Source organism: Bos indicus, chromosome 5, assembly GCF_029378745.1.
Source record: "Bos indicus isolate NIAB-ARS_2022 breed Sahiwal x Tharparkar chromosome 5, NIAB-ARS_B.indTharparkar_mat_pri_1.0, whole genome shotgun sequence".
Taxonomy (NCBI): Eukaryota; Metazoa; Chordata; class Mammalia; order Artiodactyla; family Bovidae; genus Bos; species Bos indicus.
In genome coordinates this window covers 108850236-108863291 of record NC_091764.1, presented here as the reverse complement: position 1 = coordinate 108863291, position 13056 = coordinate 108850236, and the positions used below count along the sequence as shown (strand labels likewise).

The 13056-nt window shown below is 47.3% G+C and overlaps 1 protein-coding gene across 1 annotated transcript in view; it reads left to right on the top strand.

Moving 5' to 3' along the window:
• The window catches only part of DCP1B (decapping mRNA 1B), a 42525-nt gene that overhangs the window by 23570 nt on the left and 5899 nt on the right, over nt 1-13056 (top strand). Inside the window, exons 4-6 of the mRNA XM_070790330.1 lie at nt 3124-3190; nt 5380-5515; nt 11923-12051. Of these exons, the coding sequence (XP_070646431.1) occupies nt 3124-3190; nt 5380-5515; nt 11923-12051 (332 nt within the window). The remainder of the gene's footprint in view (nt 1-3123; nt 3191-5379; nt 5516-11922; nt 12052-13056) is intronic.

Sequence of the window (13056 nt, the reverse complement as noted above, 5' to 3'; positions counted from 1 at the left end):
AGCCCCCCTCCCTTCCCCCCATCGACGTCTGAAAGATGTTCCCACGGATATCTTCCCGACCGTCTGCATTTCGGGTTTCTCGCAGTAATGACATAAGTCAGACTGCTTTCCCATTTATGTCAATAGTTTGCTTGGCGTCCGATCCTTACGAGAACCTGGTTCCTTTTGTCAAGTGTCACAAGCGTGTGACATCCCCCCAGACGGCAACAGATACATTTCTACTTTCACGTTCTCCTGACGAGACATTCACGGCTGCTCTTCCCCGGCTACTGGGCTTCCACTTCCTTGGTGACGTGTTTTTCTCCGCTGCCACCACTTTCCTCCTTTGGTAGTTCTGGAAAATTCCATCTCCACCGAGAGGAAGTTTTCACTGTAACCAGAGAACAGAGCAAGATCCTGGGTTTGTAACGAGGACTGAAGCCTCCAAAACCCACAACGCCTTCAGGTTTCTTAGTCGCTATGATCTTAGTGTCGGTGGTCCAATCCACTCTCGCTCAGGGGAGCACAGGGCTGTGGGTCAGCCTGCAGGAACCTGTGGGGCAGCTAGCACCGGGGATCAGTGTCCATGGGCCGGGAAGAGCCCGGAGTCAAGTCCCCAGAGGCTCGCTTAATGGTCTTGGGGTGAAGGACTTTCTTTTGGCTGCTGAGGCTCTCAGCGCATAGCCTTCAAACCCTGACTCTTTTTTTTCCAGTGTCCATGTATCAGAGAGCAGTATGTGCGTGTGTTTCAAAGAACGCGCAGTGGTCCGACCAAGAGAAAGCTGGGGGTTTTTTTCCCACTTGCCCCGCCCCTGCACTCACAGATAAGATAGATTCCTGGTGCACGGACCACAAAAATTACCCCCATTTATAGGGGTCAGACTTATAGAGTCCTTTTAAGGATTCTGCTTAACAGCACTAAAACAACACTTCCTGTACCTTTTGGTATCTGAATCTTTACTGACAAGAAACAGAAAGACCCACAGGGCCGCTGGTAGGTGAGTCGGGCTGGGACGGGGGCAGTGATTAAAATATCACAAATGTTTTAATGACCGAATAATACCCATATAATTAAATATTTTGGAAGTTTAAATCAAAAAAATTATTTTCTTTTAAAAGTATATTTTGTTGGGTCTCATTGCGCTGTCATAACTTAGCAGCTGTTTTTGGTGAAGATTTTTTAAATGTGTGTGTAGTTAATGTGTTGTTGATGTGATTAACATTACCAGATCCTCAACTAGATCTTTATAAACTTATTTTTGACCTGTTTGTGTCATTGTTTAGTCGCTAACTAGTGTCCAACTCTTTTGAGACTCCATGGACTGTAGCCTTCAGGCTCCTCTGTCCATGGGATTCTCCAGGCAAGAATACTGGAGTGGGTCGCCATTTCCTCCTCCAGGAGATCTTCCCCACCCAGGGACTGAATCCAAGTCTCCCACGTCTCTTGCACTGGCAAGTGGATTTTTTACTGCTGAGCCACCTGGGGGGCCTTTAGACCTGTTTAGCCTTTGCTATAAAAATGACGTAGATCGTATATACTAATATATACAACTTACTTGAAAATTAACTGAATCGATAGCAACTGTATTATGCCACATTGTTCATCACTAAATCACTAAGTCGTGGTTATATCTAGTCTTTGAACAGTTGTAAATATTCTGTGCGGACACTTTGGAGTTGCAGATTCATTACTGAATTTTATTTTCCCAGCACTGTATCCTCACTTAAGGCCTCCAAAACTGATCTTTCACTTAATAACACCTTCCCGGGAAAAAGGAGAAGGGAGAGAAGCTTCCAGGCCTAATATGTGTGTCAGGCGTGCAACAGTTACAGAAGATGGAGCATGTGTGTGTGAGTGAGAGCTCTGTGTGAGCGTGTGTATATGAGACTGTGTGTGTGTGGTGAGTGTGTGTGTGTAAACCTGTTTGTGTGAGTGAGAGCTCTGTGTGAGTGTGTGTATATGAGACTGTGTGGTGAGTGTGTGTGTGTGTGTAAACGTGTTTGTATGTGTGAGAGCTCTGTGTGAGCGTGTGTATATGAGACTGTGTGTGTGTGTGTGGTGAGTGTGTGTGTATGTGAACGTGTTTGTGTGAGTGAGAGCTCTGTGTGAGTGTGTATATGAGACTGTATGTGTGGTGAGTGTGTGTGTGTGTAAACGTGTTTGTATGTGTGAGAGCTGTGTGTGAGCGTGTGTATATGAGACTTTGTGTGTGTGTGGTGAGTGTGTGTGTATGTGAATGTGTTTGTGTGCGTGAGAGTTCTCTGTGAGTGTGTGTATATGAGACTGTATGTGTGGTGAGTGTGTGTGTGTGTGTAAACGTGTTTGTATGTGTGAGAGCTCTGTGTGAGCATGTGTATATGAGACTGTGTGTGTGTGTGGTGAGTGTGTGTGTGTAAACCTGTTTGTGTGAGTGAGAGCTCTGTGTGAGTGTGTATATATGAGACTGTATGTGTGGTGAGTGTGTGTGTGTGTGTAAACGTGTTTGTATGTGTGAGAGCTCTGTGTGAGCGTGTGTATATGAGACTGTGTGGTGAGTGTGTGTGTGTGTAAACGTGTTTGTATGTGTGAGAGCTCTTTGTGAGTGTGTGTATATGAGACTGTGTGGTGAGTGTGTGTGTGTGTGTAAACGTGTTTGTGTGAGTGAGAGCTCTGTGTGAGTGTGTGTATATGAGACTGTGTGGTGAGTATGTGTGTGTGTAAACGTGTTTGTATGTGTGAGAGCTCTGTGAGCGTGTGTATATGAGACTGTGTGTGTGTGGTTGAATGTGTGTGTATGTGAACGTGTTTGTGTGCGTGAGTGAGAGTTCTGTGTGAGCATGTGTATGTGAGAATGTGTGAATGTGTGTGAGTGTGTGAAGACACGTGAGGCAGTGATGCTGCAGAGCTGGAGGTTGGAGAGTTGGGGCTCGTCTTCCGTCTGCTCATCCGGCTAAGCGTTCGGCCCGTGCCTGCTGTGTCCAGGTCCAGGTTGTGTCTGCATACCCTCTCCTTGGGCTTACAAAGCCCCAGCTCGAGGTTTTCAAGCTTCGACTCCAGCGACTAGTTCACTTATTCTACGAGCATGTACTCCCCTCACGGTGGAAAGGGGATCTGTTTCCCCTTCTTGAGGATGCTCATGCACTGGTCCTCTGTGTTTCTTGCAGTGTCCATCTATGGAATTTGGTTTTATGACAAGGAAGAATGCCAAAGAATCGCAGAGCTAATGAAGAAGTAAGTGCTGCGGGATGTGTTCTGCGTTTCTGAGTGTGTGGGACTGCACCGCGGGGTAAACAGAGCCCGTCTCTGACAGCAGCTCCTTCACCATGCTTAGCAACACCTTCACCATTACTCACCAGATGAAAAATAAGCGTAAATGACAATGTCTCACACTTCCACTCAGTAGGATTTATTATGTAGAATAGTCCCCCTCCCTTTTTTTCTGTGCATGTGATCTGTAATATCAGTTTTTCTGGGTGGCAGTTTTCCTTAATACCATCCTCATTTGTAAATTAGCAGTTTTTTCCTCTGAAAAGCTATTGGTATATCTCTGAGGAGAATGTTCAGAGTCTTTCTGAAAGGCTGCCCCATCTCCTCTTGGGTCCCCATGCCCTCCTGCCCCAAGGACTCCCCTCCATCTGCCTGTGGATCTTGAACCTCCTTCCCGTGTGAGTGAGGGCTTTGCTCAGTCTTTGTTTTCAATATCTTTGGAAATATCTGAGCTAACACTAGTTTAGTGATCAGCAGATGGACTCTCTCTCTTTCGTGTTCCTAGTCTCTTTTCTATTAATCTTTCAAGGCCTTGTTGACTGGTGCCAGTAGGCATGAGACTGGGGGGTACTTACATGACTGTCTCCTGGTCCCACTCTTGCTCCCCTGATGACCTGAAAGGAAGCCCAGGTCAGCACACTGTCCCCCTGGGGATCTGTCAACCCTCTGAGGTTCTTGAGCCCCAGGGCCGCTCATGGGAAGGGAGTTATTTCCCTGCATTCCTGTGGCTGGTTCAGAGCTTGGAAGCGAGTGAGCTTCCTGCATGCCATGACCCTGGGCCGGGACTGGGCTCAGCCATACATGGAATCCAGCTGCCTCCCACACAGGCTCAAACGAGCAGCTCCATCTGCTAGAGAACCAACCATTTGTCAGTTTTAAATCCTGGGTCAATGAAATGGCCACAGTAGCAGGGAAACATATACATTACCATCTGTGAAATAGATAGCCAGTGGGAATTTGCTCTCTGGCTCAGTCCGCTCAACCCAGTGCTCTGTGACAACCTAGGGGTGGAAGATGGGAGGGAGGCTCAAGAGGGAGGGGCTATATGCAAACCTGTGGCTGATTCTTGTTGATGTATGGCTAAAAAGTGGTCGTAAAATATGGGCTGTGGGGAGCACTTTTTTATAGATAAGACTGATTTCTGAAAAGCCGAGCTGGTGAGAGCTAATTTTAGGTAAGCAGCTCAGGCTGCAGATGGTGATTAAGTGTGTTCAAACTGGTATTTACCACCGTAACAGCTAGTTCCTAGAACATTCCTGTGATTGTAAACTGCGGCAGATAATAATAGCAGGGCTTCATATAGATTAAAAGGCACCGTGTCTCCCAGCCAGGAGGCGATGTGAAGACACTCAGGTTCTGTGGTGATTCTTCAGCAGCTGGGGCAGGACCTGCTTGGTGTCGAGCAATTAGCCAAGCACAATGCATGTGGACTCTCCACCCATCCTCAGAGCTGAGCCTCAGCGAACCCGCAGCTTTCTTTCCCCGCAAACTTCATGGCAGCAATGGGGAAGCATGAGCCACGGTCAGAGCCCTCCCACGGGAGGGAGACGCGCCCCCCTACCAGCAGGGAAGAGGCCTGGCCTCCCCTCTGCAAGGTGTTAAGGAGGACAGAGGCGCTTCCCAGTGCTGTGTTTTCACACCCCCTCTTCTGCGGTGGGACCTTCGCTGTGCTTCTAAACCATCCAGGACACAGGGGCTGGGCTCAGCTGCGCTTAGACTCCCAGGCACTTTGGAAGAAGGGGGAGACTGGATCTGCCGTGTTGGGAACCTAGTCTCCAGGTTGAGAACCCTGAATTGGGTTCTTCAGCCATTCAGGGGTCCCTCCTAATGCTCACAATGAGGAGTCACAGATTTTTTCTGAGAAGGACCCAATAGTGAATACTTTCGGGGCCACCTGGCCTCCGTCCCAGCCCCTCAACCCTGCCCTGGCTGGGTGACAGCTGCCATGGGACACCAGGCAGGGTGGAAGCCATGCCCCTCCAGATGCAGTCCTGTGGTCAGTGAACTTGGGACCTTGACTCCCATGTTTCTCCCATCACTTCCAGTGATCTTTTTTCTAACACGATCGTAACAAGATAAAAACAACTGGGTGAGGACTTGCTGGCTGTGTTGAGCTGTCTTTTCTGGTATGGATCTCGTCTTTGTTTTTGTAGCCTCACTCAGTACGAACAGCTGAAAGCCCACCACGGAACGGGAGCCGGGGCCTCGCCCGTGAGCCTCGGCTCAGGAGAGGGCAAGGAGGCCGACATCTTGCGGATGCTGACCAAGGCCAAAGACGAGTACACGAAGGTGAGTCCCGTCCCCACCATGACGCACTCAGATTCCAGGTGGGGACCTGCCCGTTAAGGCAGACTTGGTCCCCTTCCTTCCGCCAAACAGAAGCCTATGAGTAATACCATCTTTGTTGACTTTTAGTAGACTGAAGACTGTTTGCTTTTAAGTGGATTAAAACGTAGCCCCAGGGGCTTCCCTGGTGGCTCCATGTTAACGAATCCACCTGCCAATGCAAGAGATGCAGGTTCGATCCCTGGGTTGAGAAGATCCCCTGGAAGAGGAAATGGAGCCCTCTCTAGTGTTCTTGTTTGGAGAATCCCACAGTGGGCTATGGTCTGTAGGATCACAAAGAGTTGAACATGACTTAGCAACTGAGAAACAACAATAAAACACATCATGTGTGTAGTGTCCATCGCCCAGCTGAGAGATCAGTAACAGAAGATGCTCGTCCTCCTGCCATCACCAGCCAGATAGTGTCCAGAAGCACCTGCACAGCCATACTGGCCTTGCTCCATACCCTTCTCGCCTCTCACTGCCCAGCGTGTGACACCTGGGCCCCTCTGGGGCACCCACCATGTGACCAGGGCGACCCAGCCTCGCCGCCCCTGGGGGAGCCCCCTCCTCCTCTACTCATCCATCAGCAGGGGACATCTTTGAAGGCTCAGTTCATGTGTTCTCGGTCCCTCGTATGGCTTCTGACCCACCCACCAGGGGTACCTGCCCCAAGAGCCCCCAGGTTGGGCGAGTCTGCTCACGTCTGTGTCATCCACTCTTCCAATACACAGAGCGTGGGCCTCAGAAGCGGCCCGGGCCCGGGTATGGGAAGGTGGGCATGGAAACACTGCCCTTCCTCGGGAGTCTTGCTATGAGAGCATGTGACCACAAGTCTTCAGGAGGACAGAGTGCTGGATGTCGGGCACATACCAGGAGAACAGCACGGCTCTGACTGAGTCGTACACCAACTGACCGCTGAGGCCTCTGCAACTCCAAACCTCTTAAATGTGTGATAATCCCAGAAAGTGAGAGAGGAAATACTTGGAGCTGGAGGAAGATGATATTGATAAAGCGAAACCTGGCAACACTACAAATGCCTTTTTACATGAAGTTAATAGAGTAATTTGAAAAACTTGTTTTGGACAATATTTTATGTTTTCTCCCTGAAGAAGCAAATGCCTATCAATCTGCTGTGAAGTAGCAGCACCGTGACCTTGAGCTTCTTCCTCCATTAGACTTAGTTGGAGGGCAGGTGAGCTTGGTGCAGTGGCCGGGCCAGGGTGGGTCAAGGGCTGTGGGGCTTCATGCCGAGTCTTTAGAAGTGGCCTATTTTGAAGAACGTGTGCACACGTATAACTGAACCACTTTTATGAACACCTAAAGCTAATATAATTTTGCAGGTCAACTATACTGCAATAAGAAAAATAAAATAATCAGTGGGCTATTCTGTATTTAAGACTGTTTTGTGGTTTAAGGCAAGAAGGAAGATTTGTCCTCTGGATATACCTCTGACTTAGCTATGAAATTAAAGAAGTATTGTCTTTTGATGTTCAATGAGAAGATTTAGCGGAGAAAGGGAGATCAGTGGAGAAGTAACTCCAGAAAGAATGAAGAGAGCCAAAGCAAAAACAGCATCCAGTTGTGGATGTGACTGGTGATGGAACCAAGGTCTGATGCTGTAAAGAGCAATACTGCACAGGAACCTGGAATGTTAGGTCCATGAATCAAGGCAAATTGGAAGTGGTCAAACAGGAGATGGCAAGAGTGAACGTCAACATTCTAGGAATCAGCAAACTAAAATGGACCGGAATGGGTGAATTTAACTCAGATGACCATTATATCTACTAGTGTGGGCAAGAATCCCTTAGAAGAAATGGAGTGGCCATCATGGTCAACAGAAGAGTCCGAAATGCAGTACTTGGATGCAATCTCAAAAACGATAGAATGATCTCTGTTCGTTTCCAAGGCAAGCCATTCAAGGTCATAGCAACCCAAGTCTATGCCCTGACCAGTAATACTGAAGAAGCTGAAGTTGAACAATTCTATGAAGACCTACAAGACCTTCTAGAACTAACACCCCAAAAAGATGTCCTTTTCATTATAGGGGACTGGAATGCAAAAGCAGAAAGTCAAGAGATACCTGGAGTAACAGGCAAATCTGGCTTTGGAGCACAAAACGAAGCAGATCAAAGGCTAACAGAGTTTTGCCAAGAGAACGCATTAGTCATAGCAAACACCATCTTTCAACAACACAAAAGACTCTACACATGGACATCATTAGATGATCAATACTGAAATCAAATTGATTATATTCTTTGCAGCCAAAGATGGAGAAGCTCTATACAGTCAGCAAAAACAAGACCGGGAGCTGAATGTGGCTCAGATCATGAACTCCTTATTGCCAAATTCAGATATAAATTGAAGAAAGTAGGGAAGTCCACTAGACCATTCAGGTATGACCTAAATCAAATCTCTTACAATTACACAGTAGAAGAGACAAATAGATTGAAGGGATTAGATCTGATAGACAGTGTGCCTAAAGAACTATGGACGGAGGTTCGTGACATTGTACAAGAGGCAGTGATCAAGACCCAAGAAAAAGAAATGCAAAAAGGCAAAATGGTTGTCTGAGGAGGTCTTACAAATAGCTGAGAAAAGAAGAGAAGCTAAAGGCAAAGGAGAAAAGGAAAGATGTACCCGTTTGAATGCAGAGTTCCAAAGAATAGCAAGGAGAGATAAGAAAGCCTTCCTCAGTGATCAATGCAAAGAAATAGAGGAAAATAGTAGAATGGGAAAGACTACAGATGTCTTCAATAAAATTAGAGATGCCAAGGGAACATTTCATGCAAAGATAGGCACAATAAAGGACAGAAATGGTATAGACCTAAGAGAAGCAAAAGATATTAAGAAGAGGTGGCAAAAATATACAGAAGAACTATACAAAAAAGATCTTCATGACCCAGATAATCACAATGGTGTGATCACTCACCTAGAGGCAGACATCCTGGAGTGCAAAGTGAAGTGGGCCTTAGGAAGCATCACTATGAACCAAGCTAGTGGAGGTGATGGAATTCTAGTTGAGCTATTTCAAATCCTAAAAGATGATACTGTGAAAGTGCTACATTCAATATGCCAGCAAATTTGGAAAACTCAGCAGTGGTCACAGGACTGGGAAAGGTCAGTTTTCATTCCAATCCCAAAGAAACGGAATGCCAAAAAATGTTCAAACCACCACACAACTGCACTCATCTCACACGCTAGCAAAGTAATGCTCAAAATTCTCCAAGCCAGGCTTCAGAATACGTGAACCATGAATGTCCAGATGTTCAAGCTGGATTTAGAAAAGACAGAGGAACCAGAAATCAAGTTGCCAGCATCTGCTGGATCATCAAAAAAGCAAGAAAGTTCCAGGAAAACATCTGCTTTATTGACTATGCCAAAGCCTTTGACTGCGGGGATCACAGCAAACTGTGGAAAATTCTTAAAGGGATGGGAACACCAGACCACCTGACCTGCCTCCTGAGAAATCTATATGCAGGTCAAGAAGCAACAGTTAGAACTGGACATAGAATAACAGACTGGTTCAAAATCGGGAAAGGAGTACATCAAGGCTGTATATTGTCACCCTGCTTATTTAACTTATATGCAGAGTACATCATGTGAAATGCTGGGCTGGATGAAGCACAAGCTGGAATCAAAGATTGCTGGGAGAAATATCAATAACCTCAGATATGTAGATGACACAACCCTTACGGCAGAAAGTGAAGAACTAAAGAGCCTCTTGAAGAAAGTGAAAGAGGAGAGTGAAAAAGTTGGCTTAAAACTCAACATTCAGAAAACTAAGATCACGGCATCCAGTCCCATCACTTCATGGCAAATAGATGGGGAAACAATGCAAATAGTGAGAGACTTTATTTTTCTGGGCTCCAAAATCACTGCAGATAGTGGCTGCAGCCATGAAATTAAAAGACACTTGCTCCTTGGAAGAAAAGCTATGACCAACCTAGACAGCATATTAAAAAGCAGAGATATTACTTTGCCAACAAAGGTCCGTCTAGTCAAAGCTATGGTTTTTCCAGTAGTCATGTATGGATATGAGAGTTGTACTATAAAGAAAGCTGAGTGCCAAAGAATGGATGCTTTTGAACTGTGATGTTGGAGAAGACTCTTGAGAGTCTCTTGGACTGCAAGGAGATCCAACCAGTCCATCCTAAAGGAAATCAGTCCTGAATATTCATTGGAAGGACTGATGCTGAAGCTGAAACTCCAGTACTCTGGCCACCTGATGCGAAGAACTGACTCATTGGAAAAGACCCTGATGCTTGGAAAGATGAAAGTCTGGAGGAGAAGGGGACGACAGAGGATGAAATGGTTGGATGGCATCACCAACTCTATGGACATGAATTTGAGTAAGCTCCAGGAGTTGGTGATGGACAGGGAAGCCTGGCGTGCTACAGACCGTGGGGTTGGAAAGAGTCAGATACTACTGAGCAACTGAACTGAACTGAGAAAATTTTAAAGTAGAAGAAAGAAAATGAAATTACCCATAACCCTACCACCCAACAATGTCTGCCTTTAGCACTTCAAGTATATTTTCCCCCAGGCTTCCCTGCCTCGTGGATACTTGTGTCTGTGTGATAAACAGGCTCATGTGATGTAGCTGTTAAAGCCTCGGTTTCTCTGCGAAGAATCCGTTATACACTTTTGCCGATTCTGTGTGTTTTTCCAAGTAGGGAAGGGCATAGAAGCTTTGGGTAGGGAGAGTTGTAGAAGCTTCAACCTCTGGATAATGAGCTGCAAGCTGTGGAAGTCAGTCTTGTTCTGAGCACTTTTTACATGAAAGTGAAGCTTCATTGGTAGATGGCCTGTGGTGGTGACTCAGGAAGCAGCTGCTGGCCGCTTCCCCTGGGGGGTGCTGTCCACGGCCCACCTCAGCATGTGCAGAGTAAAGCAGTTGGCAACCCAGGGACCCTGAGTGCAGACGGGAGCACTCGCAGAAGTGAGCCGAGCTCCACCGTCTTCGGCACAGCCAGCAGGCTGTCAAGCCTTTTCACGCCAGCATTCTATCAGTGACTCTATCAGGGACCACACTCTGGTCTCATGTTGCTGATCCACATCTCAGAAGCCAGGCCAGTGGTCCTGTGGCCATAACTCACCTGAGAATTGGAAATAACTTTTTATGACTCAGAAAGTGTGCCATTTAATAATACTAGTGCCAGATATGCAAATGGCGGACGGAATTCTTGGCTGAAAAAAGTCCTTTGCGCAGTGAACTTTCTAAACCGAAGCAAGCACAGTGGTGATCAGCCCCAGCCCCGACATCCTCAGATAGAAAGTGCAGCCAACAGCCGTGAAGCTTATGGAAATGCTCAGGGTCCGGGGTGGGGGGCTGTTGCGGGTGGGGGGGAAGGTTGTATTCATGGCCACTCCACACTGGGGACAGAGAAGTGTGTCCTGGCCCAAGGGCACAAGTGTGCCATTGAAACGAATGACGCCACCAAGCCCACCTTGCAGAAGACCGCGCTTTACGGTTTTATTTGCTGTTTCAGCAAGGGAGATGTGGACAACGCTGCCGTACCCTCCCGGCTATGAATCCCAGCGTGTGAGCAATTGCACGGTTGATTAGATTAATGGGCGGTGATGACTCGGGATCTGAAATGACGAGGCTTGTCTCTCATCTCTTTCTCTGTGAAATTCTAATTTGTAGTGAGCGGTTCAGAACACTCGGATTTGAATTATTCTGTTTATGCAAAAATCACTCATTAAATAAGGATGATGTTAGTAATTTTTAAAATCAGTGGTTTGAGTCAGCTTTACCCGTTGGTTTATAGACCAAAGCGGGTCAGTCGCTCTGAGGATGCAGCTCTCCAGTCTTAAGTCAGCTGCCAACTGGGCTCGGAGCCCTCCCCTGACCCAGACGAGGCACCCGGGGAGCCTTTGTACTGCTGATTACCGTGGGAGAGCCGGAGACTTTGTTAAAGCTGCTGCTTCTCAGGCAGACCCGCAGACTGTCACACCTCCGGGCGTCTCGGGGCCTCTGGATCCTGCAGGCCGATGGAGCACTGCTGAACTGTGCCGCTGAGACACACTCAGTGAATTTGGTTTAGACTCAAACACAGCTTGGGCTTCCCAGGTAGCCCTAGTGGTAGAGGACCCACCTACCAATGCAGGAGGTGTGAGAGACCTCGGCTTCGATCCCTGGCTCAGGAAGATCCCCTGGAATAGTAAATGGCTACCCACTCCAGTATTCTTGCCTGGAAAATTCCATGAACAGAGGAGCCTGGCAGGCTACCATCCGTGGTGTCGCCAAGAGCCAGATACAGCTTAGCAACTGAGCACACAGATACGATAAAGAGCATGAAGGTGCGTTCTTCTTAAGAGATTAAGTTTCTTTTACACCAAAAATAAGGTTCTTTTTTCTATTTCAGTGTAAAACCTGCTCCGAGCCCAAACAGATCAGCAGCTCGTCCGCTATCCACGACAACCCCAACCTCATCAAGCCAATTCCAGTGAAACCCAGTGGGAGCCGGCAGCAGCGGGGCCCTCGGCCCGGCCAGGTGCACGGTCCTTGCTCTCCACCCGGTCCCGGTGATTCCTGAGGGACTTTGGCCCTGAGGCTGGTCAGGGGCGAGGGGGTGGAGGGCTGTGCTGTGGAGGTGCCCTAGAGTTGATCCAGGAAAGAGAGATTTCAAAGTGGAGGTTTTGTCATTATGTATAATTTGCTCTTCCTACAAAGGATTACTGTTTTGATATTTGGCATTTCCCTTACTCTGTGAACTTGACTCCTTAGAGGTTAATGTGTTCCAAAAGACAGCAGCCTAATACCACGTTGGAGCCGACGAGACTATTACCCGTTGGGCCGTATCCTTCTGAGGTCGGCCACTGACAAGAGATGCAGCCCTTCCCTTGGTGCCCAGTCCGGGGCCATGTGCCCTGTGTGGGTGGGACTCCTGGTCTAAGGACTGGTGTCAAGTCCCCCTTTAGAGCCCATGACCCGTCACTGTATTTGCCTCTAAGATACAAACATGAAACATGACATCAGTTTTTGTATGAGTATATATATTTCTCAGAATACCCCAGCATCAGCAAAAGGGCTAATCTGTAAGTTCCATCACTGAGTGTGGGTATAACCAGTACCTATGGTTATTCCTCATCAAAAAAATTTTTTTAAAGGGAATTGTTGGTTTAAATCAACTTTAAAGATGAACATGGAGCCAAAAGACATAAAGACTGGCTCATGCAAGTCTTGCATTGAATTTTTTTTTAAGTCTTTTCTAATTATCTTTTAGTTTTTATTATAAGTTTGCTTTTCGTGGAAATTGTTTACAAGAGAAACTGGAATATGTGTCTTTAGGCTACACGCGTGTTCTCCTAGCCCAACCGCAGGGAGCAGCAGCCGCAAGAGGCACCAGGGCACAGGCAGGAAGGAAGAAGGCCTGTCGCCAGCCATGGTTGGCATTTACGCCTCTGACAGGCTGTTAGAGCTACTGCTGTGTATTTGGATCAAGTTAGAGAGAGTGATGACTTACAACTCTCCAGCCCTTAATTTCTATCATTCTGTG